The sequence below is a fragment of the Physeter macrocephalus genome, chromosome 6 (assembly GCF_002837175.3).
Source record: "Physeter macrocephalus isolate SW-GA chromosome 6, ASM283717v5, whole genome shotgun sequence".
NCBI lineage: Eukaryota > Metazoa > Chordata > Mammalia > Artiodactyla > Physeteridae > Physeter > Physeter macrocephalus.
Genome location: NC_041219.1, coordinates 2,862,411 through 2,888,870, shown reverse-complemented (window position 1 = coordinate 2,888,870; position 26,460 = coordinate 2,862,411). Strand labels below are relative to the sequence as shown.

Here is a 26,460-nt window from a genome sequence, read left to right as displayed (position 1 = left end):
ATCAGGCTCCCTGGCTTCAGACTATACTACAAAGCTACAGTAATGAAGACAGTATGGTACTGTCAAAAAAAATCAGAAACATAGATCAATGGAACAGGACACAAAGCCCAGAGATAAACCCAGGCACATATGGTCACCTTATCTTTGATAAAGGAGGCAAGAATATACAGTGGAGAAAAGACAGCCTCTTCAATAAGTGGTGCTGGGAAAACTGGACAGGTACATGTAAAAGTATGAGATTAGAACACTCCCTAACACCAGACACAAAAATAGGCTCAAAATGGATTAAAGACCTAAATGTTAGGCCAGACACTCTCAAACCTTAAGAGGGAAACATAGGCAGAACACTCTATGACATTAATCACAGCAAGATCCTTTTTGACCCACCTCCTAGAGAAATGGAAATAAAAACAAAAATAAATAAATGGGACCTAATGAAACTTAAAAGCTTCTTCACAGTAAAGGAACCCATAAACAAGATGAAAAGACAACCCTCAGAGTGGGAGAAAATAGTTGCAAATGAAGCAACTGACAAAGGATTAATCTCCAAAATATACAAGTAGCTCATGCAGCTCAATATCAAAAAACCAAACAACCCAATCCAAAAATGGGCAGAAGACCTACATCGACATTTCTCCAAAGAAGGTATACAGATTGCCAACAAACACATGAAAGGATGCTCAACATCACTAATCATTAGAGAAATGCAAATCAAAACTACAATGAGGTATCACCTCACACTAGTCAGAATGGCCATCATCAAAATATGTACAGACAATAAATGCTGGAGAGGGTGTGGAAAGAAGGGAACCCTCTTGCACTGTTGGTGGGAGTGTAAGTTGATACAGTCACTATGGAGAACAGTATGGAGGTTCCTTAAAAAACTAAAAATAGAACTACCATACGACCCAGCAATCCCACTACTGGGCATGTACCCTGAGAAACCATAATTCAAAAAGAGTCACGGGCCACAATGTTCATTGCAGCACTGTTTACAATAGCCAGGACATGGATGCAGCCTAAGTGTCCATCGACAGATGAATAGATATAGAAGATGTGACACATATATACAATGGAATATTTACTCAGCCATAAAAAGAAACGAAATTGAGTTATTTGTAGTGAGGTGCATGGACCTAGAGTCAGTCATACAGAGTGAAGTAAGTCAGGAAGAGAAAAACAAATACCGTATGTTAAAACATATATATGGAATCTGAAAAAAAAAATGGTTCTGAAGAACCTAGGGGCAGGGCAGGAATAAAGACACAGACGTAGAGAATGGACTTGAGGACACGGGAAGGTGGAAGGGTAGACTGGGACGAAGTGAGAGAGTGGCATGGACATATATACACTACCAAATGTAAAATAGATAGCTAGTGGGAAGCAGCCGCATAGCACAGGGAGGTCATCTCGGTGCTTTGTGACCACCTAGAGGGGTGGGTTAGGGAGGGTGGAAGGGAGACGCAAGAAGAAGGGGATATGGAGATATGTATACATATAGCTGATTCACTTTGTTATACAGCAGAAACTAACACAACATTGTAAAGCAATTATACTACAATAAAGATGTTTAAAAAAATACTACCAAAAATATACAGTCTTGAAAAGTGAGATGACTCAAAGGCTTGAGGTCATAATATATCAATAATAATAATAATATTCTTCTATGTGTATAGCACTTTATAAATTACAAAATGCTTTAACTATACATTGCTTTCCATTGTAGTAAATGATGAGGAAAAGGTACCATTTTCTAGGTAAGCAAGCAGACTTAGAAAATTTTAGTAACTAGTCTACGATACCATGATATCTTCTTTTATGCAAAATATTGAGAAAAGAAGAAATAAGTACAGGTGTTATAAATCCATGTCCAGGCCTCTCTCCCGTGTGACCTCTGCCTCTTCTGAGCTTTAAATGACGTAATGAGTTTTCTCATTTATTCATACATTCATTCAACAACTATTTATTGCACAACCTCTGTGTGCCAGTCATTATGCTGGGCACTGTGGATGCTGTGATGGACAAGACATATGCTCTGCCTTCACAGCAAGCTTGCCATCTGGCAAAGGACAGAGGCATGTCATCCACACTAGTCATTAAAAATGAGTGAGGTGTGTGCGACAACAGCAGGAAAATAGCAGGCTGTGGGAGCACAGGAGAAAAGGATCTCACCAAATCATAGGTCAGGAGAGGCTTCCCAGAGGAATTGATGTTTACATCCCCAAGGGTAAGTACCAGTTGATGGAATGAAGAGAGTTCCAAGCTAAAAATAAAGCATGTGTGAAGATGCTTCTGAGGGAGAGGTGACCCTAGATCAGATCCAGAATAGGGATAACCCAGAGGATTTACATATTTAAGTTAGTGTATGCCTTCCTACTATTGGCCTACTTAGAGACATCATCTATTCACCCTTCCTTCCCATCCATCCATCCATCCATCCATCCATCTATCCATCCATCCATAGTAGGTGCTAAGATGTTTATTGAGTTAATTAATTTTTTAAACTTTTCTCAAGAGACCCAGTATGTGCCAGGCACTGTGCCTAGTGATGGAGAGGGCATAAAGGTACACAAGACACCATCCCAGCTGACGTGAAGCTTAAGTGTTAATTGAAGAGATAAACCCGTGCACATATTACCGTAGTACAAGCTCGATAGAACGGGTGTCCTAAAAGGTGCCCTAAGCAGTTACCACGCACTGGACGTGGGGATAGTACACGGAGGGAAATCTAAGTTTCGGTGATAACGTTAACAGATCAACATCAGACTCAACATTCTCCACCTTTTTCATGTGTCTGTTTGATTATTTATTCTGTTTTGTTTTGTTTTCTGAAATTTGTTCTTCCATAGATTCTGTGGCAACAGCATCCGGACCACTACTAGTTGAAGTTGCCAAAACTCCTGGTGCCAGCCTTGGTGTGGCCCTGACTACCTCGATGTGCTGTAACAAACAGGTCATTGTCATAGACAAAATCAAATCTGCAAGTATCGCAGACAGGTGAGTGTCATAGAAAGAGCCTACTCTTCAAAACTGCATGTGTGTTAAAATATGTAGAGATATATTTATATATGTATATACATGCACATATGTAATACCTATACATATACACACACAGTAAAAAAAGAGCTCTTCTACCAGTTTATGCAAGCTTCATATACAAAACAAGTTACTGTTATAGCGCTTAAAAATTCACCTACCTTATCAGCCACCCCATCATGTAATGTTGCTTCCCCCAAATGTTTGGTGTGGCCTTTAGAAATGGGAAAAAAAGTCAAGAAACTCAGCACATTTACCTACTGTGTCCTAGGGTAATAGCCCGTTTTTGGTTTAGGGTAACTAAGCAGATCTTTATTATGTGAACAATTAATCCTGCCACCATACAATATTATTCCTTTTTTTTGAAATAAATAAAACAACATTTTTAAAATGATACAATCTTGACAGAAAGGCCCTCTACCGTCATAGTTTGTTAGTTTTAGGGTTTCACCATTTTCAAGGGTCCCCGAAAACATCATTCATTCCCATGACAATAAAAACGCAAGACTTTTATCCTGAACTCTTCTTCCTTATTAATATTTTAGACTTACAAGAAGGAGGAAAAAAGACTACCTTACCACCTAATAAATTATTTTACAGCTTCTGGTAAGAAAACCCCCAGCTCATAGCTGAAGCACTCCAAGTGCATCCACGTGGAATTTTATTTTTAGATGACTTGAAATGCTTTTGTCTTGAGAAGTAGACTCTGGTCACCTTGGAAATGTTCCGATCTATTGGGTTGGCCGAAAAGTTCATCTGGGTTTTTCCGTAAGATCTTACAAAAAACCTGAACGAACTTTTTGGCCAACCCAATACTTGACTACCCAATCTCCCTTCATGTTTCCAGCCCTCTTCTGCCCAGGCCCTGGCCCTGCCTGGTGAACCTCTGACTCCAATGCACCTGTGGCAACCCCTGTAGTGGTCAATCTACAGCTCCACGGTGCTGTTACCTACATTCAGCCCTTTAACAGTAATGGCCATTGACCCACAGGTACTCTCCCATGCAGGATGCTTTCATTTTCTCCCTGTTTCTTTCCCATTTCACAGCAGGTAAGCAGTTTAAGCAGCTGTCCACTTGACTGGTACCTCGGGATGCTGACTGCTGTGGTGGCTGTTCTCAACTCATCCAGTAGCCAGTCTCTTGAGTTCAGCAAGATGTAGCAGCCAGCCCCTCCCCCATCCCAGCTACACCCCCACGCTCCACTCACCAGGAAGGCCTCCTTTGACTACTCTTTGACTCCTGCATAATTTCCATCATCATCGAGAGCTTTTGTACTAATAATTGTTTAACTCCAGAAAAACAAAATAAAACACAGTAATCAAGCACTGGTGATCTGGGAGCTTGAGTGAGACAATTCTGAGCAAGCGCTGGCTGAATCTTTCCCCAAGTTATTCCCATTAACACAGAAAATAGTTGTAAATGACCCTATTCCCATTCTGTGAGTCACATCTTAACATTCTGAATATTTACCAACTCACAGATATAAAAACCTAGGAGGAAAAATCACAGAAAAAAGTCAAGGGGAAACATTTTCCTGTTCTTCCCTCCTTTGCAGCTCACTTCCCCTCAACTTGCAGCATCACCACCCCCCAAATAATATATTTTTTATGAAGGACAAAATAAAAACATTTCCTTGAGTTTTTCTGTATATTCTACAAGGTTTTACATTCCTCTTCATAGCCAAGGAACTTAACGTCTGAGAGGCAGTGTTTCCTATAACATCCAAACGATTCCTTTTTTTCGTAAGTAAGTGAAAACTGTGTGAAGTTTTAACTATGAGGACGTGAAAGTCGGATCCAAGGAGGACGGCATGCCATTGTAGTGAGACTTTCTCCTTTACATAGATGTGGTGCTCTGCACGTGGGCGATCACATCCTGTCCATCGACGGGACCAGCATGGAGTACTGTACGCTCGCAGAAGCAACCCAGTTCCTGGCCAACACCACCGACCAGGTCAAGCTTGAGATTCTTCCCCATCATCAGACCCGCCTGGCCCTGAAGGGACCTGACCATGGTGAGAGGATCCATCTGGATAAATCTCTGTTACCCTTCCCTTGCAATGATTGCTTCTCCAGCAGAATTAGAAAGCAGGGAGATGCTGAGTTTAATTCTGCCTCTGTCATTTCTTTTCAAAACAACAGGTGATCTTTGTTTACTCTTCTTCATCTTCCAAATTCCTTTTCTCAAGCCACAGGTAATTTACTTGAAACCCCCAAATTGAGGAAAGAAACGTTGTTTGAAATAGAATTTTCAGGCTTGTACTGTTTGATTTTTTTTTTTTTTAAAGCCTTTGGTGCAAATTGAGTGTGGAGAGAAGGGAAATAATTTGACTTCCTGTTATTCATATTGAATTTCCACTCTGCTTAAAGGACAGTAAAGGCAAATAGTAAAACTCCCAGTTTTTAAAAATAAAGTGGGTATCATACCAGACCCTTCAAATATTGGGGGAGGGGGATGGGAAGAGTTGCATGACGGATGACTTTCTCTAGATTTTGTCTGTTCGCCAGAGTAGTTTTTTTCTTAGGATGGAGAACAACCTTTCTGACCAAATATTTCTCCTGGGAGTATCAGAATATTTCACTACAGTTATGCAGTAACAAGTGTCAACTGAGGGAATCTGTATTTTGACTGTCTTGAAGCTCACAGATCTGCTTGCTGAGCATTTATATACCATCCCACCTAGGCATCTTTAAATAAAACCCAGTGCAAGAAAGAGGACTTTGAGCCCAAAATCAAATGAGGGAAGACTCTCCAGGGAGGTCTTTGTTCCAACCCTCCTCCCTCCTTTTCCTTAAACCAAGCACCCTCCATTTTTATTCCTTGAAACCCAATTCCTCGAAGCCTCACTAATACTATCAGGGCTCCCTAAGGGCGAAGAACACATTTCTGTATGTTTAGTTAGCAAGAGACGAATTTTCTCTGGAACCGAAATTTTGCTTATGAGGAGGTCATTTGTATCCTATGTCTCCAACCTTCTAAAACACACTGCACTTTTCCACAGTTTAGAAAAAAAAAGTGGTACCAAATAATTTTCAGACTGAATGAGTCAGCTGGATGCAACCTTTTTAAATTAAATGGAGCTTAGACAGCCCTGGAGCTAATGAAAATCTCCAGTACAGCATTCCCTCTATTAGATTTTAATTTTGCACATTGGAGTTGGAGAAACGAGGCAGCCGAGGCAGTTTATGAAATTCTGCCTCATTTGAATGGATGTTAAGGGGGTGCAATTCATGGGAACGTTCCCTTCCCATCAAGTGGCCATGCGGGCCTTTCCCGCTCACTGGCTGAGAAGGGAGATTTCTAAAATCATTAAGTTTGTTCTAAATTAATCTGAAGTCGCCACTGGATTTGGAGCACGGTGGGCACAACAGTGCACACTGCCTAGTGCTTTTTCAGCAGAGATTTCGCTTGGTAAATTCTGGTATCAGTGCATCAGGAAAGTGAACAGACCCTATAAAAATGTCATTGTCTTTAGCAACCTCATTTTTCCCACCTTTTATTTGCCCTGTATACAAATCATAAATAGTTCAACTAGTTTCCACTCATGAAATATTAAATATTTTTACCTGCCAAGACAGTCTGAGAAGATGAATTTATATACTAAAACGAATGGAGACCAAAAATTAATTTTTCCTTTCTTCACTGTGGAAAACCTGACATCATTTGTGATTTTTCTCGGGGGTGAAGGGCTGGTCATTTTAGTAATTCTAGCTTCTATTTTTGACCCTGTCATCCACTTTTGTTGAAAATTGTTCACCATCTTCTGTGTCTAACGAACAGACATCTCCCTACATTTTACATTAAAATCAGACTTGTATTTCCAAGAAGAAATAAATATTGGCTCTTAAACGTAATTAAATCCCCGTTAATCCTCAAAAATGTTATTATGTTTATAATTCTCAAACTTCTGTTTTGGTATGTAGTGGTGTTGTTTTACATCGTTTTACCCTTTTACTGCAAGAAAGTTCTGGTTATTTTTTCAAAATCTCTGATGCCTAAACAGCATGTCTCTCATCCCATAGGTGGATGGAGATATAACATTTCCCAGATTTTGCTTAGCAACAAAGCATTCAGGGAAATATAGAAATGGGCACATCAACCAGGAATAGATTAACTGTGCCTTTTGCTGGGAAGTAGCAACATTCAAAAAGCCAGCAAGAATGATTTTTTTAAAGAGCTCAGAAATTGTTCCCACTGAGGGTCTTTGGGAGACATAGTCATGACTGGAGGAAACTTTGTAAAAGAGTTTGGAAAAGAAAATGTGAGCAGAGTCATGAGGTTCTTTACATTCAGTACCAGGAGGACTTCCATTTCTGAGCCCCAGGAGCAACCGCCAGAGTAGCTGTTGCCTGCACCCTTGGACTCCTGGACAGGACAAGAGGGTACAGTTAGAGAAGAGAACAAACAGAAGTACCTTCCATATCAGATACCTCAAGATTTCAACAGCGATGTCACCATGGAATGATAGGAAAAACATTATATTTTCCTTGCTGTTTATCTGTAACAAAGGACTTAGGAAAACTCATAGGAAGAGACAGTGGAGTATGGTGGCTGAGGGCAGCAACTCAGAGTCAGATTTGCAGCACTTTAATTCTGGCTCCACCACTTGGGAACTTAGCAAGTTACCCAACTTTGCTATACCTCAGTTTCTTCATCTGTAAAATGGGTATTATAATAATACCTACCTCATAGGTGTATCGTGAGTATTATCTGAGATAATCCATGTAAAAGCACTTAGCACAGTGCCTGGTATATAGCGAGTACTCAGTGAAAGCTGACTGTTATTATGGGGACCATTAAATGGGAGAATATAAATGAATGTTTTTTGCAAAATGAAAGAGCATGCCAAAAAAGTAACATCTAATTTTTAGACTAAAATACTTGCCTAACATATGAGTATTAAGTACACCACCATAAAACAGAATAGATTTAGAGTGCACGTTCAAAATAGGCTATAGCTGTCTTCTCTGGCCTACATTGTTTGTTGAACGCCTTTTGCATTCATTATCAATGGCATGCAGTTTTGTGCATTATCGAATATAATTTTTGTCTCAATTATTTTATGTGTATGAAGATTTAGTCCGCAGTAGTAGTTCAAAGTCAAAGTAAAAGTTATGACCTACATTTAACCTGCCTGCCACAAATGGCACAGTGCCAGGCATACAATAGGTGCTCAATAGCTTTCTTATTGTGTTATTAATTGGGCTTGACAGTAATCAAAAATGCCCAGTAATTTTCAAAGCACTCCATAAAGAACTGCGTCGAAAAGTGAGTGTAGAATTCTGAAGTTCACTCACTGTACCTCATCTGACAATATTTTGTAGAGCTCAATAGAATGGCTGTGGGGTAGATTAGGCAGACCCAGCAATGACTGCATCTTGCTAAGAAGTCTTCTGGTACACCCGAAAGTAGAATGAGGATGGTGAAAGAGAATTCATCAGGGACTTCCTGGGCAGTGCTCTTTATCCCAAGGAAACTGCTGCTGCAGTGTGGACAGTGTGGACATGGACCCTCTGGCTGATATTCCTGTTCATTCATGCATGCATCCATTCACTCATTCATCAGTCATTATATACCAGACACTGTTCTAGTTGCCATGATACATCTAGTGAGCAAGACAAGCAAAGTGGATTCCTAGTCTCATGGAATTTACATTCCAGTATAGAGGGACAAACATTAAAAGTATATTAAATAAATAAAGCTATTTCAGACAGTAGTTAGTGGTATGAAGAATATAAAACAGCAGTGGGATAGCATGGATGGGAGAGGGCAGCTACTTCATCCAAGGAGGTCAGAACAACTCTGAGGTGGTGGTACCTGAGCTGAGACCTGAATGATAGTAAGAAGCCAGCCATGCAAACAAGGGGGAGAAGAATATTAGAGGTAGGAAGAACAGGAAATGCAAATGCCCTGAGGCAGGAAGCAGCCTGGCTTGTTCTAAGACAAGACAGAAGACCAACATGGCTCAAACAGGCAATGAGGAGAGTGCTAGGGGATGAAGCTGGAGAGATAAGTAGGACTCACTTTCGATTCTGTTTGTCATTGTAACCCATTGAAGTACCTTAAATGGGAGTCACATGATCTAACTTATGTATTTGAAAGATCATTCTGTATTGTGGATACAGAGATGAACCAGGGAGCCAAGTCTGAAGATGAGGAAGTGATCTAGGTGAAGGAGATGGTGGCTTGAAAGTAGAATAGTGGAGAGGGAGATGGAACCCAAACTAGAAACAGCAGTGGATGGAAGGAAAGGGCCAGATGGTTTAGGGTTACAAAATTATGGTGGCCAGAAAAGTGTGCTGCAGATTCCTGAAATATTCTCTAAACTTAAGTGCCCAATGAGTGAAATTTGTTGAGTGAGAGATACATCTATTTCCTTTAAAAGATGATTCATTGGCAAGTAGATAGAAAGTCGACAGAATCAATGCTATTAATAAAGGGTCATTGGATTTTATTCTGTGTACGAGCATCATGCTAAGCACCTTAGGTACATAATTCTCACAGTTGGCCTGTGGAATAGATGCTTTCATGATCTCCACTTGACATATGAGGAAACTGAGGCCTAGAGAGGTTGAGTAACTGGCCAGGGTCATATACTGAAGATGGGCTGGAGCTGGAACAGAAACTCAGGTTGGCCTCAGCCCATGGTGATCTGTCCACACTAGTGCTTTTGTTCCATTTACTGTCTCATTTCCAGAAAGGCTGTGAAGTGGCCAGTGAGACTGATATCACGGATGGTATAATCTAAACTCTTATGTAAATAACCCTCCTTTAAATACTTACAGAGTATTTGACCTCACTACATGAATAGATACTGCAAAGTCATTCACATGTCAGGCAACTAACCTTAGAATCATAACAGTAGGAGATAAAAGTTCATATTTTATTTTTCATTTTTTAAGATACTTAAATGAAAAATTTCATGTCAATATAGTAACAAACATAAAAGTGCTCGTGTTTCAGAACACTGGGTAGAAAATCAAATCTAAACAATACTGAAATTAGAAAGGAAATATGATATACAATTTTTTGAAAATAAAGGGGACACCAGAATTTTGGAATTGACTTTATTAAAATTTCATGGCATCTTAAGGAAATATAAAGTATTCGCAATACTTTAATAATTAAATATCTCTTTCAAATGTAAATACATCTTTTTTAAAAAAACCCAAAATTATAAAATATATTGAGACTTTTATCTTCTGATTAGAGTATAAATAAGATCCTGATAATGATAGATGATTAGAGTGGCTTATTGTTAAGAAAAATCAAGTTCAAGTGATGAACAGTAGTGTAATTAAAATGTCAGAGCAGTAAATTGTGATGTGTGACTAGTAAACCCCTTGAATCAGGAGCCAATGTGATTTATCGTTCCTTCTTTTCTTTTACTCAAAACAAATGCTACTAACTGGCCAAGATTTGCAAATCTTTAATCACTAATCTTGTGCCATAGATCTTTGTGGGGTTGACTTTTAAGTTTAAAAAAAAATGTTTTTAATCTCTGCTGTGAAGCACAGGGGGAGATTAGACATTGATTCAATAGTCATCTTAAAAGGAGAAAAAATGGGCTGGGGAAAGGCATGCATTATTCTTGGGAAGATGAAAAGTTACCATCCCTGATGTTAATCATCAGTTTTGCTGACCACTGAGAAAAGGGCAAAGTTAATTTTTTTTTTTTTTTTGCAAGCAGCTTTCATTTTTTTGTTACACTTTTTATTTGTGCAATTCAGTTACTTTGTTCTCTTTTTTTTTTGGTTCTTTGTTTGTTTGTTTGTTTTTCTTATTTCTCATCATCACTTCATATGGGCAGTGAAAATTCAGAGGAGCGACAGGCAACCTCCCTGGGATTCCTGGGCCAGCGACCACTGCAGTCTTCACACCTACCATCACTATAATACGTACCACCCTGACCATTGCAGAGCGCCAGCCCTGACATTCACGAAAGCACCTCCTCCAAACAGCCCTCGTAATGTTCCAGGCTTTCGCCTCCTGGTCTTTTACTTAAATTATATTCTTCTCACCCCTTCCTCATCTGATTCATACCATTTTTGGTTTCATGGGTGTGGTGTGCTTTTCTTTATGTAGTAGCAACTTATCATTTCTGTCATCTCTTAAGTCCTTCTTTTCCATCAGAAAGCATTTGCTGTTAGGAAAGGACGGACATAAAGTTTCGGAATGCTGTATGTGTGGTCAGGAAATAACAATGCAGAATAGTATATACAGTACAGTATTCTCAGACCTTGTTTGTGTATGTGGAACCACTTGTGAAATTCATGTCAGAAAATATCTATGAAAATGAGGTTATGTATTTGATGCATTGAGTTGTTGTTTATGGAGAAACTTGTTTTAATGTTTACTTTTTTGTCTAAAGCAAAATTCATGGAGCCTCTCCGTGTTGCATTATACTTATGAGGATCAGTGCTGCTTCTCAGGCATTTCCGGGCCCTTGTAACTCAGATTCTAAAGCGCTGTCTCCATGGCTCCTGAGATCTGGTCTCTTATTGGTTGGGGTACCTACTAGCCATTGCTGTGCCTCTTGTGTGTCTTTCTGTATTGTTGCTGGTTGGCAGGTGTGGCAGGCTCACACCCCACCTGAGAATGCTCTGTGCCAAGTCCTCGCTCTTTTACAGCAGCTTTGTCTTCATCCTTCTCTCCTACCTCCACGAGTGCATACAGCCTGAGTTCCCTGAACATGGGGACTTTGCCTCGAAGCCTCTACTCCACTAGCCCACGGGGAACCATGATGAGGAGGAGGTTGAAAAAGAAAGACTTCAAAAGCTCACGTAAGTGAAATGTTAGCCAATGACTTTTGGCCTGGAGGAAACGTGTGGGTCCGTTGGAGTCTTGGATATAAGGAAACCTGCGGGAAGAGTTTTCACAGGTAGACACTAAGCAGCTCGCAGCCCTGTGCCAAAGACCGTTGAAATGATCTCTCTTATCGACATGGTAATGATTGCACCAAATACAGTTTCAGACTGAATTTGTTAGTTCATTCTACCTTTGCCTACAGCTGTTTTTTTGAGATCTTTTTCTTGCTCTTTTGATCTGATAAAATAACCAAAGATGTGATTTTTTTTCTTTAAGACTGCTTCCTTATATTCTGGGTAGTTTTGGACATGAAATCTTTGTTCTTAGTTTCTTATTCACTCTAAAGCAATTTTTTGAAAACTAGGTCCCCCTTTTGATAAATATAAGAGTTCCATGCAGTTGTTTAATATTATTATAAATTTCATACTAAATTATATTTCATGAACCTCCCCCTGCAAGAAAGTCAATGATAAGTTTAAACATGCATTTTCAAACTATATCTCATTCCCCTTGAATGTGCCTTTTCAAACTGTATTTCACCCCCCAAGATTCTAATACTTTCCCCAGGAACCTGCCCCACTGAAAATCTCTGCCCTAACATATATCTCTGTTACTCACTCCAGCGTCAGGAAGATTGAAGGATGCTCGTCTTTACAACAAGCATCCTAAGGTCCAGGAATTTCGACTGTGATTCTTAGAAATATGATCTTCTGGGACAGCCAAGCACATTATAGATTAGGCAAGACTAGGCAGATGTGGTTGGCTGCTTGCTTCTGGATAGCTGGTTGTACATGTAAACAAGAAAAGGGTGGTTAAATGCCTTAGGGAAGAAGGGAAGAAACACATCACTCCTAAATTTTTCTTTTGTGGTGACGGGAGGGCAGAATATAATCTCTCGTCATAATCACATAAGTTTTAAAGGAAGAGAACACCTATCTCTCCAACCAGATCTAATCATAGAGAGGTGTGAGTATTTCTTGGTTTTTTTTGGTGGCCATGATTGTGATTCCTGTAAAGAAGCTCAAAGAAGATGGGATCTCTTCCTGTACTTACCGTGGGAATAAAGTAAGGACCACTCTTAAGTTACCTAAACAAAACCAAACCCAGGTACTTCAAGACTGGTGTTAAAGAGAAAATATTCTTGTGAGGAAGGGTGGTTGGATCTATTGGCTCTTCAGCTGGTTTGCCAGAGATTCATCTTCAGAGGTGGGTCTGTGGCCAGGCCTACCAATGCCACCATAAGTGTAGGAGACCAGCCATCACCCATACTTGGACATGGTCTCTTCATGTTATAAGAACTTGAGGTTTCCTTACAAGGAAAACCATCACAAACCTCCACTGTGGTGTATTCATGATATTTACGTGCATATCCCTTCAAATATAAGATTTGTCATCTTTGGTATAGGTAAATAGAAGGAAGACTGAGAACAAGGAGCTTCTAGAGCCTCATATGTTTCTTAGCTAACTCGAGAGAGTAAATTATTTACTCATGGAAGAAATGAGTTGAAGGCAACATCGTGAACTGGTTATGAGCATAGCCTCTGGAACCAGGTTGTGTGGGTTCTCATCCCAGTGTCATTAATTTCTAGCTCTAGGACCTTGAGCAGATTTTTTAAGCTCTCTGTACCTTGGCCTTCTTAGCTACAAAGTGGGGCTAATTATAGTATTTACCTTATTGGGTAATTGTGAAGATTATATGAAAATGTGTGTGTGTGTGTGTGTGTGTGTGTGTGTGTGTATATATGTATATATTCTCATCACTGAAAGGAACATGCAGGGCAAGAAATACATTCTAGACTATATATTCATATATATATATATATTATATGTTCATATATATGTATGAATAATGATATATTCTCATATAATCTTCACAATTACCCAATGAAATAAGAACTATAATTATATATATACTGAGGAGGAGGTTGAAAAAGAAAGACTTCAAAAGCTCACGTAAGTGAAATGTTAGCCAATGACTTTTGGCCTGGAGGAAACGTGTGGGTCCGTTGGAGTCTTGGATATAAGGAAACCTGCGGGAAGAGTTTTCACAGGTAGACACTAAGCAGCTCGCAGCCCTGTGCCAAAGACCGTTGAAATGATCTCTCTTATCGACATGGTAATGATTGCACCAAATACAGTTTCAGACTGAATTTGTTAGTTCATTCTACCTTTGCCTACAGCTGTTTTTTTGAGATCTTTTTCTTGCTCTTTTGATCTGATAAAATAACCAAAGATGTGATTTTTTTTCTTTAAGACTGCTTCCTTATATTCTGGGTAGTTTTGGACATGAAATCTTTGTTCTTAGTTTCTTATTCACTCTAAAGCAATTTTTTGAAAACTAGGTCCCCCTTTTGATAAATATAAGAGTTCCATGCAGTTGTTTAATATTATTATAAATTTCATACTAAATTATATTTCATGAACCTCCCCCTGCAAGAAAGTCAATGATAAGTTTAAACATGCATTTTCAAACTATATCTCATTCCCCTTGAATGTGCCTTTTCAAACTGTATTTCACCCCCCAAGATTCTAATACTTTCCCCAGGAACCTGCCCCACTGAAAATCTCTGCCCTAACATATATCTCTGTTACTCACTCCAGCGTCAGGAAGATTGAAGGATGCTCGTCTTTACAACAAGCATCCTAAGGTCCAGGAATTTCGACTGTGATTCTTAGAAATATGATCTTCTGGGACAGCCAAGCACATTATAGATTAGGCAAGACTAGGCAGATGTGGTTGGCTGCTTGCTTCTGGATAGCTGGTTGTACATGTAAACAAGAAAAGGGTGGTTAAATGCCTTAGGGAAGAAGGGAAGAAACACATCACTCCTAAATTTTTCTTTTGTGGTGACGGGAGGGCAGAATATAATCTCTCGTCATAATCACATAAGTTTTAAAGGAAGAGAACACCTATCTCTCCAACCAGATCTAATCATAGAGAGGTGTGAGTATTTCTTGGTTTTTTTTGGTGGCCATGATTGTGATTCCTGTAAAGAAGCTCAAAGAAGATGGGATCTCTTCCTGTACTTACCGTGGGAATAAAGTAAGGACCACTCTTAAGTTACCTAAACAAAACCAAACCCAGGTACTTCAAGACTGGTGTTAAAGAGAAAATATTCTTGTGAGGAAGGGTGGTTGGATCTATTGGCTCTTCAGCTGGTTTGCCAGAGATTCATCTTCAGAGGTGGGTCTGTGGCCAGGCCTACCAATGCCACCATAAGTGTAGGAGACCAGCCATCACCCATACTTGGACATGGTCTCTTCATGTTATAAGAACTTGAGGTTTCCTTACAAGGAAAACCATCACAAACCTCCACTGTGGTGTATTCATGATATTTACGTGCATATCCCTTCAAATATAAGATTTGTCATCTTTGGTATAGGTAAATAGAAGGAAGACTGAGAACAAGGAGCTTCTAGAGCCTCATATGTTTCTTAGCTAACTCGAGAGAGTAAATTATTTACTCATGGAAGAAATGAGTTGAAGGCAACATCGTGAACTGGTTATGAGCATAGCCTCTGGAACCAGGTTGTGTGGGTTCTCATCCCAGTGTCATTAATTTCTAGCTCTAGGACCTTGAGCAGATTTTTTAAGCTCTCTGTACCTTGGCCTTCTTAGCTACAAAGTGGGGCTAATTATAGTATTTACCTTATTGGGTAATTGTGAAGATTATATGAAAATGTGTGTGTGTGTGTGTGTGTGTGTGTGTGTGTGTGTGTGTATATATGTATATATTCTCATCACTGAAAGGAACATGCAGGGCAAGAAATACATTCTAGACTATATATTCATATATATATATATATTATATGTTCATATATATGTATGAATAATGATATATTCTCATATAATCTTCACAATTACCCAATGAAATAAGAACTATAATTATATATATACTATATATATATAATATATATATATATATGCTAGAACAATACTTATTAAATAGTAAGCACTATCGAAATTGTTAGCTATTTTGAATAGTTTAAGTGTTTGCTATTATGATGCCTAAATCTGAAATGTTAACACTGCTCTCAAACTTAAGCATTTTTCACCTGGTTCCACTTTGACATAATACATAGGTTGAGTCTTCCATTTAATGCCTCAGGATTTGTGGTGGATATTTTTATATGAGATTTTTTACATAAAATGGCTTCTTGTGCAACACTGCTTACTGAGAGAAAACAGGCTAACAGCCCTCAACAGGGAAGAGCAATTAAAACAGATGCATTCATGTTCATACTTCTACTTTAATGGCCAAACATTTGTTTGTGTGAGGTAAGACTGCTGTCTTTATTAAGGATATTAGTGACTGCAAATAAATGATAATCTGTTTGGCTATCTCAGGTGGATGTTTACACATCTTAAAGTTTTTTGTTTGGGGGTTTTTTTTTTTTTTTTGGCTGTGTTGGGTCTTCGTTGCTGCACACAGGCTTTCTGTAGTTGCAGCGAGCAGGGACTACTCTTCGTTGCGATGCATGGACTTCTCATTGCGATGGCTTCTCTTTGTTGTGGAGCACGGGCTCTAGGCACACTGGCTTCAGTAGTTGTGGCACGTGGGCTCAGTAGTTGTGGCATGCAGGCTCCGGAGCGCAGGCTCAGTAGTTGTGGCGCACGGGCTTAGTTGCTCCACAGCATGTGGGATCTTCCCGGACCAGGGCTCCAACCCATGTCCCCTGCGTTGGCAGACGGATTCTTAACCACTGCGCCACCAGGGAAGCCCTACACATCTTGAAGTTTGTAGTAGGAAACAAAGCCGAGACCACACTGTCACCAATACCCATAACCAACTGATAAATTCTCTCTTGAAACAGCACATTATTCTCCAACATAGTAGAAATATAAGCAGAAACCTGGTTCTAGAAATTTCTTGATATTTATGTTTGCTGTAGACTGTAGACAGTAGAGCACCACTGACCATGTACCTATCAGAATTTGTCTTGGGAAATCATACATTTGTATTTTAATCAAACAATAAGATACAAAAACTATAAACTTTTATACCCACTTCAAAAAGACCTAAAAAAGAAAAACTAATGATAGTTTTCCAAAGGCAGAAAAAAACTGAGGATTTAGTTTTTTGGTTTTCTTTTTCTCTTTTGCTTAAGCTTGGTATGGTCACGTTAGATGTAAAGGTTTTCCCAAATAACTGATAATAAAAGTTTTATTGCTACTCTCACTATACCATGGTTTATTTCCATCGCTTTATTTATGTCTTTATTCTGTGCCAGCATTTGCTGCCCCCTTTCTAATACTTATGTTTCTATAGCAACCAGTCCGTTTGTATGGATGCCAAATCATGGCAAAGTCACAACAAATATAATAAAAGTCTCTTTGCTGTATTGGTGATGAGTTGAGGCCAGAGCCTGCAGAACAGAAAAAATTCTTACATATGTTTCTAATACAAAGGAAAGACATGGCCAGAAAAGAATGAAATCTTCTCACATAAATATTAAAACATTCTGTGTCATTGACCAAAGGGGAAAATACAGGAAGTCCGTAACAACATGTTACAAGGATTAAAAGAGTAAAGTGCCATGTTTGTGTCACAGGGAAAATGATAAGTACCCCCAGCACTAGGCTTCCGGGAGTGTCACAAAGCCCTGGGAGGGTGGCAGAGCCATGTCACAGAGGGAACCCTCTTGTCACCTCTTCCGGATTCTTACTGACCTTTCCCCCACGGCCTGAGCTGCCCCTTTTTCTGCCATGGAGGCCAAGGCCCCTTCCAGAGCCCCATCATCCCCTGTGATGGCAGGGCATGACTGAGCAGTGGATCTGGCTAGTTCCTCCTGCTTCCTGCTCCAGTACACAGAGCCAGTGTAGACGCTTGCCTGTTCCCAGTCTGCCTGAATTGCAGAAAAGGGTAGAACCTAGAACACATTCTCAGAATAATCTTTGCCTCTTCTGTGGTTATCACTTACTACTAGGGAGGGCGCCATTGAAAAGAGCTGAAAGGAAGAGAGTGAAAAAAACCTAACAATTTGTGTCCCTTCCACCAGCCCCTGAGAAAAGAACAGAAGACAAAGACAGCTCATGGTAAGCTTTTATAAATAACCATGCAGGGCGACCTCGAAGGGGACAGCTTAAGAGCTGCCTGCACCCCCATTTGGAGAAGAGAGCTGTTAGCCACTCCCACTGTCTCCTGAACTGGATCATGTGATACACAATGTGCTGAGTCCACAGCAGGTGGACTCTAATGTGGAAAACTTTAGTGACATACAGGTCTTCAATTACTGGATCCAAGAATGGCAAACACAGTACATTAATAAATCTTTGATACTTACGTGGCAGGGGAGATACCATGATTATGAAGGTGGTTTTCCCAGGGCGAGTCTCATCCATTGTACTCTGGATGCGCTGACCCCTGGGATTTCCCCAAATGAGGAACATTCGGCTGCATAATTTGTGGTAGTGGGGGCCTGTGTTCGCACTTTCCCTTGTTTAAAAAAAATCTTTGAGGTCCATTTCTCTATATACTTTTTAAATGCTTTTCATATCTGACAGAAAATCCCATAGCCATCTAAATTAAGGAAACATTTGGCAGATTTTTAAACTTTAGGATCTAACCAGTTGTCTTTGGCCTCCCCTCCCTTTCTTACACTAGGAAAGACAAGAATTGACAAAAACACAGGGTCATCTTCTGCAGGACCCTCCAAATGGGAGTGAGAACAGAACAGAGCAGGTGCGAATCCTGAGCACAACCTTGGCACACACCAGTTAGCAGCATTCAAACACAGCATGTCAGCAATGTAGTCTTTTCCATCTTCACCTATGAGTAGAAACAGGCACACCTCAGGCCAGAACTAGTACCCTGCAGGAGTATTTGCTGCTGGAGAGAGAGCATGCTTTATACAGCTGTTTAAACTACAGGGTTATAATTCATACATCACCTTTATTTTCTTCTGCTGGTTGACCACATTAGTGAAGCAGGATAATCAAGCTCATCTTTTTCTCCTCCAAGTAACATTGGTTGTTTTTTCTTCTGGCCCATCATCTTTAAATCTTCAATTTATCTTTTTCATCTCTGGTAGTAATTTTTAAGACTTCAATATGTGTGAGTAATCAGTACATTGAATTTCCAATGAAACTTTACTGTTTCAAAGAACAGATTCTAGTATGTCAGAGGACTTTTAGAGTTAATGGTAAAATCCTAGATTATTTAATATAATCCTATATTCTTCATAAAATTATAAAACCAATGTTTAATACATTCTAATTCTAAATTAAATGTCCTAATAATCTCTATCACTTCAACTTGCCTCCAGACAGAGGTTATGAATTTAATGATACCCATAGTGAATTTCTATTTCAAGACCTTCTAGAGAATGAAATTCCTCAACTATCTTCTCTAACTGTTCCAGAAAAATATAGCAAGTCTCTTCTTTGAGAAAGTCTTTACTGTATCTAAACTAATTCCCCCTATTACTATTAAATTACTATTCCTTCTTGATTTTTTCTTAGTGGAAATAGTAATCGGCTGACTTAACAATTCAAAAGTAATGTTTAACTCCAAATGAGTAGTCCAAAAACCTGTACCAAATTGGGATCGCAAATGGAAAAAATATTAATGTGAACCTATAGAAAGTTCCATAGAAAGTAAAGTATTCCTGTTGAAGTCCAAAAAGCAAGAAGACAGGGTGCCAGTCATCTGCCAAATAGGTGATGTTCTAATATTATATTCCCACCTGCTATGAGTACTAACTGGAAAGAAATGCAACTCTCCAGATCCTTACTGACAGGAAATGGTACTGGTTTTCTACTGGTTTTGTGGCCATCAGTAACAAAATGTATGGTCTGGAGAGCAATCGAAGTACAGCTGATATCAGCAAAGGCACACTAGAAAATATGATCTGAATTAATATTTGATAGTTTATGTGTCAGATCTTGGAATTGTGGGCCACCATCTGTAAAAAAGTTTAGGGTTGGAGGCTACTTTCATCCCCTAATACAGGCTACTTTAACCTCATTGACATTAATTCTGCTGGGCAAGAACAATGATGGTGCTTCTTAAGAAGTAGATTTTCCAGGGCTTCCCTGGTGACGCAGTGGTTAAGAATCTGCCTGCCAATGCAGGGGACATGGGTTCGAGCCCTGGTCTGGGAAGACCCCACATGCCACGGAGCGGCTAGGCCCGTGAGCCACAACTACTGAGCCTGCATGTCTCGAGCCTGTGCTCCACAACGGGAGAGGCCGCGACGGTGAGAGGCCCGCGAACCGCGATGAAGAGTGGCCCCCGCTCGCCGCAACTGGAGAAAGCCCTCGCACAGAAATGAAGACCCAACGCAGCCAAAAATAAATAAATAAATTTATTTTTTTTAAAAAGAAGTAGATTTTCCTCACTCCTACTGGAAAAATGATCCATCTCACCATCCTCTGCCATGTCAGCTTCAGTGCTAGAATGATCTACATGGTAGAAAACTTAGGGTCCCAAAGAACAACATCTAATTCCTTGACTCAGCAGAATCTACATCAAGTGTTGGTTCCAAAAAGGAAAGTGTTGATATTACAAAACTGGATTCATTCCTCATGTATTTAGCCTTCATGGAATGTTGCAGGCACTGGAATTTCAGAGAGGAAAAGATCTGGTCCCAGTCTTTAAAGAACTCAGGGTCAAGTGGAGAGACAGGCAGGCAAATAAAAACCTGATAAATGCTGAACTAGGACCATGTATTAGAAAAGTGGAAATGTAGAAAAGTAAATATCTAATTCTGTCTGGATGAGGCAAGGGATGGGATATTAAAAACCCAAGGGGGGTACTTCCCTGGTGGCGCAGTGGATAAGACTCCACGTGCCCAATGCAGGGGGCCCGGGTTCGATCCCTAGTCAGGGAACTAGATCCCACATTCATGCCACAACTAAGAGTTCGAATGCCACAACTAAGGAGCCCCATGCCACAACTAAGCCCACCTGCTGCAACTAAGGAACCCATGTGCTGCAACCAAGGAGCCCACCTGCTGCAACTAAGACCCAGTGCAACCAAATAAATAAATATCAAAAAAACAAGAGAAGGGCTAATGTGGCAGAGGGCACAGCACATACAGAGGTGCAGAGGCATGAGAGCAGGCCTGGAGAACATGACTCAGGCACAGAGCATAAGGGAACATGAGACTGGATGGGCAGGATAAAATGAACTTATGAAGGATCCTGCGTAGTCTGCTAGAATTAAAGATTTTGTTCTCTAGGAAATCGGGAGCCATTAAAAGATTCTAAACTGGGGGGTGACCTTTGCATAGTAGAAAAGCCCCTTGGGAGCAATTTGGAGCTGTTAGCAAAAGATAAAGGGCAAGGACACTGGTTGGAAGCCTATGTAGTAATCTCTACTAGCAGTGATAAGGCTCTACTCTAGGAGAGTAGAGAAGTTGGGGCCTCATCTTAAACAAAGTTAATCTGGCAATAATATGCGGAAAGCACTGGACATGAGGGGACCCAGAAACAGGTATATTAGAATAATTGGAATAATGAATTGCATGCAATGAAAGTAATGAGAGCCTGAATTAAGGAAGAAGGGAAAAGAGGATTTATACAAGATATATTTTAGTCATCATCCTGGGAGAACTTAGCAACTGATTGGATTTAAGACAATGAGTTGTGAGTCAAAGGTTACATTGAGATTTCAAGCCTAGAGGACTATCAACATGATGGTCCCATTCATAGAAATAGTGGTGGCAATGAGAAAGAGAAGATGATTAACTCAATTTGAAGATGTTGAGTTTGAGAGGTCAATGAGACATGCTTGTGGATGGGACATCAAGGAAATTCATCACTGGAGCTTGAGAGAGTCTAGAAGGGAGACACGAGAAGATACATGAGATGTCATATTACAGGTGCGCTGGAAGTGAATGGGGGAAGGAATGAGAGTAGAAAACACTTAGGACAGAACCGTGGTCAGCTCTATGTTTGGAGTGCAGAAGGCAAAGGAAGTGGTAAGGGCTGGAAAAGTAAGAAACTAAGAACAAACCTTCATCAAAAGTAAGAGAGGAAATTCAGGAAGAAAGGGATAGTTCCCAAAGCCAGTTGCTGCAGAGTGGTTAGAGAGGACGAGGCCATTGATTTTGGCAATCAGGAAGTCATCCTCGTGAGAGTAGTTACAGTAAAGGGTGAAGGGAGAAGTCAATTTTAAGCAGTTTGGGAATCAGTACAAATCTATAGAGAAAGGTCAGAAAGCTAGGGGAGTGAGTAGGAAAGTTAGGAAAAATGTCAAGAGAGAAGTTTTTATGGCACAAAATCACAGAGGGAGTGGAAAGGGAGGGGATAGTATCAAAAATAATGAAAGGAAGAATTAGCCTTGTACGTCCTCCTGAAATGGGGCTGGAGGGGGAGAGCAAATGATGATACTGAGAAGCTGAGGTTGAGAAGCATGTTGTTTAAGGAATTCTTGTCAAATGGCTGGATCTTTTCAGTCTTGTAGGAAAGGAAGTAAAGTTTGACCCTTAAAAGAGTAGAAATGTTTGTGAAAAATCCCATGAGGAATCAAATAAGGTGCCAAAATATTACACCACAAAAGATTCCAGGGCCCCATAGAGAATAATGTGAATTCGTCATGACTTTCTGTAGCACCCTTCAGCAACTCAGTAACAACAGTGGAGTGACTGGCTATTACCAAAGAGTATGGTGTATGAGAGTAGACAAAATCACATGAGGTGTAAGAATACTAGCAGAGGCATCATTGAAATGGTCACCGGAGGTCCAGGTGGAGTGTGGAGGAAAATGATGTTAGAAAAGGCAACGAGGAAAGATGATGGCTTGCAAACCAGATTCTCACGTGAGGGAGACAGAGGCTTCTGGAGTGTTCTGCTCCTACCTCACTACCTGCAGTAGCTGTGTTTTTATCTGGAATACAAGGGCATCTCTTACGTGCTTTCATATGAAGGGGGGGAAATATCCGTTGCTAAAAATATTGTTTGAAAGCCATTAGACTAGGAGACAAGTGAGAGAAGATGGGACTAGATGTCATAAAGAGGAGAAAGTCAGATTGTAGGGACTCAGGAAGATGGTTCATAAGAACGTGTGATCAATAAGGAGGATTCAGATATTGAGATCCTGGAGCTCTATCTGCTTTGAAGGAAGATGGGGTCTAGCATAGGGCTCTGCTGGCAGAGAACTGGAGGAGGATGGAACTGCTAGTAACTGGCATTGAGAGAGATGAAGAACCGTCAAGCCAGCATGTCAGGAGATTACGGCCATGATGTCAAAGGTGCCGAGGACAACGAAGAGTTAGAGGAGGTAGGTTAAGAGCCAAGTCCGAAGTCAGTGAGGAAATGGAGGGACTTTGCAAAAACAGAAAACTATGGGTTTGAAGATGAGACAAAGCAGAAATAAATACAGAATATGGAACTTGAAATAGGAGTGATTTGAGGTAAACAGCACTGCATACGGGGAGCAAGGAGTAATCTAAACCCTTCTCTCGCCTTGCCCCAGGCAGGGAGCGTGAGGGAAAATAGCTTCTGGTTGGAGAGGGTCCTGAGGTGTATGGTGTCATCAGGTGTCAGTTGGAGGAAGGAGGCCAGAGACCTTTACTGGAGGAAGTGGCAATCAAGCGCAGGACCCTACAGGCAGAGAGCTTGCTCACAGAGAGCAAAGGAGGCACGGGTGCCAGTGAGCAGCGCTGAGAGGAAGGCATTCCAGGAGGATGCTTCTTCACGACCTAGGTTGGGAATGGGAACAAGACAGCTGTGTGCCTGGGGGCTTGGATGAATCATCAGAGCAATGAATGAAATAAGAGATGACAAAACAGGCTGGCGAGCCAGTGGGAAAGAACAAGAGCTGAAGAGACCAAATTTGCGGGTAGGAGGAATGTAGGGTTTAACGGACTCCATTGTGGCAACCCAACACCACGTTAAAGCTGATGACCAGAACATCCTCATCTCCCCAGGAGCCAGACTTAGATCAGTTGTTTCTTCAAAACTGAAGGTCAAGTTGTTTGTAAAAAGCTGGAACCTTAGGTACAAATGGCTAAAGTGGGGGGAAGAAAAACACATTAGACCAGTTAAGCCCAACCCCCATTTTCCTAGATAGGAAGGAGATAAATGACTTACCCCAAGGTCACCCAACTGGTTGCTTAGTGGTCGAGCCAGGACTAGACCCCAGGTACCCTGACCCCAAGACCATCCTCTTCCTACAGCTCCCACAACTGTCCCTGCTATTAGGGGTGGGCCTGAGGAGGGGGCTACACTGATGCTGTGACTTAGATGTGACAAATATTGGGAGATTCGTCTATCCTGTTCGGCTCTGGTGAAACTTTTTATGCTAGAAGACCAAAACCTCACATCCCACCATTGCCAATGAGCTTTTGTTCCGGAGACATGATCTGTTTCAGAAACACTGGCGTTCCTGGTGCCTGTTCCAATCTAAAGTCATTTCTTGTGTGTGTGTTTGTTCCTCTAGTGTCATTAGCCTCCAGTACGGTGGGCTTGGCTGGGCAGGTTGTTCACACAGAAACCACAGAGGTTGTGCTCACAGCAGATCCTGTCACAGGATTTGGGATTCAACTGCAGGGCAGTGTGTTTGCCACAGAGACCCTCTCCTCTCCACCTCTGATTTCCTATATTGAAGCTGACAGCCCGGCAGAGAGGTGAGACATTTTCTTTCACGGCATCGTTGTCTGCCCTGCATTTCTCGCTGGCTATCTTTGACTAGCTAATAAATTATGGAACAGTGCTCAATGCAGGAGATGCAAGACGTGATGAACTCTGTTCTGACAATAAAATTTTATGTTCTTAATCAGATTTGAGAAAGAATAGCGAGCATGAGGGCCTTTAGCAGATTTTTGTCCATTGGCGACTAGAGGCTAAATTAATTAAAAAGGAAAAATAAATCCATTGAAAAAAATCTCTGAAGTCCAAACTTCATAATAATATCTCTGCCATGGGGGAATGCACATTCATCATTACTATATATTGGTTCAGATCAGATTATAACAATACCATAGTGCTGAATTATTAATTACTTTTCTGGGATACTTCAAGATTCCCTTGCTCACATTTGTAGCCATGAAATGCAAGAATGTAGGACATTGCATATAACCGAATCACTTTGCTGTACACCTGAAACTAACACAATATTGTAAATCAACTACACTTTTATTAAAAAAAAAAAAAAAAAAAAAAGGAATGTAGGATATTGCAGCTGACCTAATAGGATGCCCACAACATTAAAAAAATAAGACCAAATGCTATTTGCCAGGATCTTGGCAGCTTCAACTGGATAATTATTTACTCCATCTATGACCTGTAATGTGTGGTTCTAAATTCAGATGTGGGGTGCTACAGATTGGAGACAGAGTGCTGGCCATTAATGGAATTCCAACTGAAGACAGCACCTTTGAGGAAGCCAGTCAGCTCCTCCGAGACTCTTCAATCACAAGCAAGGTCACACTGGAAATTGAGTTCGATGTTGCAGGTATGATCATATAATCTCAAGTCAGCTGCGTAGTCAGGAGTGGACTGCATGTGAATTATGTGGATTATGTGGCAGGGGATGGGGGAGGAACGACAAATTGTTTTTATATAACGACTGTGTTTTTGTTTCGGAGGTTCAAGGTGTCATTTTGAATTGAGCATTGCTTTTGTATTATTCGTTAAAATGTCACCACAAGAACAATTGAAAATAAATGTGACAAAATGAATAAGTAGTATCTGCTATAAAAGTGATTAAAAAAATCATGTAGCCTTTATTGGCAGGCAGATTCTTAACCACTGCGCCACCAGGGAAGTCCTATACCACCCTATCTTCTAATCAGTTGTTCTCAACCAAGGTCAGTTTTGCCCCAGAGGGCATTTGGCAGTGTCAAGACATTTAGCTGTAGAGGAAAGGAGATGGGGCAACAGATAGAAGGGGATTCCACATTCAGAGAGGTGTTATTTTGTTTGGTTAAGATGAGAGATTTGAGCATGTTTGGGGCCCGAAATAAATGAGAGAGAAAAGAAATAATTGGTAGATACGGGTTTCCAAAGGGGTGAGAAGGGAAGTTATCTGGAACATAGGTAGATAACTCGTCTAAGACAGGAACTAGAAGACCTCTCCCTAGGAGTTTGAAGAGAAAGATGTGCGAATATAATTACATTTTTAGCTGTGTTTAGGAAGATCATGTAAGAACTGTCAAGCAAGGGTGAAAGGGTCAGCACCTTGGGGAGTTGAAAAGAATGATGAAGGTTTAGGATAGCTAATGGGGAAATGAATGAGATAACCAACCAGACTCATGTAAAGGGAACTTCAAGCTGGGTGGTAGACCAAGCAGAGTCCAGAAGCTCTAAGTCTATATAGCAGCATCAACCTGCATGGTCAAGTAGTTTTTTGTCAGGAGACCTCAACTGCCAAAGAATAAAAGCAAAGACAGTAGGTGATTAGATTGATCCAGAGACTGAGATTTCCAGAGAAGTTTCAAAGAAGGAGCACGTAAGTCATAGAGGTTCAAATCGTTGCCGGAAGAGCAGAGGAATGATTCTGATAATAGCATCAAAATTACCATATTTATCAAATGCTTACTCTATGGCATGTTACTTTTCTAAGCCCTGCCTGTGCATTAGCTCATTTGGTCCTTAAAACAGCAATGGAGAGCTTCCCTGGTGGCGCAGTGGTTGAGAGTCCGCCTGCCGATGCAGGGGACACGGGTTCG

The 26,460-nt window shown here is 40.5% G+C and overlaps 1 protein-coding gene and 1 non-coding gene across 4 annotated transcripts in view; both read left to right on the top strand.

Annotated features, from left to right (window-relative positions):
• Positions 1-26,460, top strand: part of GRIP1 (glutamate receptor interacting protein 1) — a 481,467-nt gene that overhangs the window by 376,134 nt on the left and 78,873 nt on the right. For 2 of the 3 annotated variants that reach the window (XM_055085186.1, XM_024122731.3), the window contains exons 8-12: positions 2,850-2,997; positions 4,882-5,051; positions 11,668-11,820; positions 24,231-24,417; positions 25,099-25,244. In XM_055085186.1, the coding sequence (XP_054941161.1) occupies positions 2,850-2,997; positions 4,882-5,051; positions 11,668-11,820; positions 24,231-24,417; positions 25,099-25,244 (804 nt within the window). Of the gene's footprint in view, positions 1-2,849; positions 2,998-4,881; positions 5,052-10,847; positions 11,004-11,667; positions 11,821-24,230; positions 24,418-25,098; positions 25,245-26,460 lie in introns of all 3 variants that reach the window. The other variant, XM_055085185.1, reaches the window with a different exon arrangement.
• On the top strand, positions 18,123-18,286 carry LOC112064732 (U1 spliceosomal RNA). The gene has a single exon (XR_002891634.1). It is a non-coding gene; the product is annotated as a U1 spliceosomal RNA (small nuclear RNA).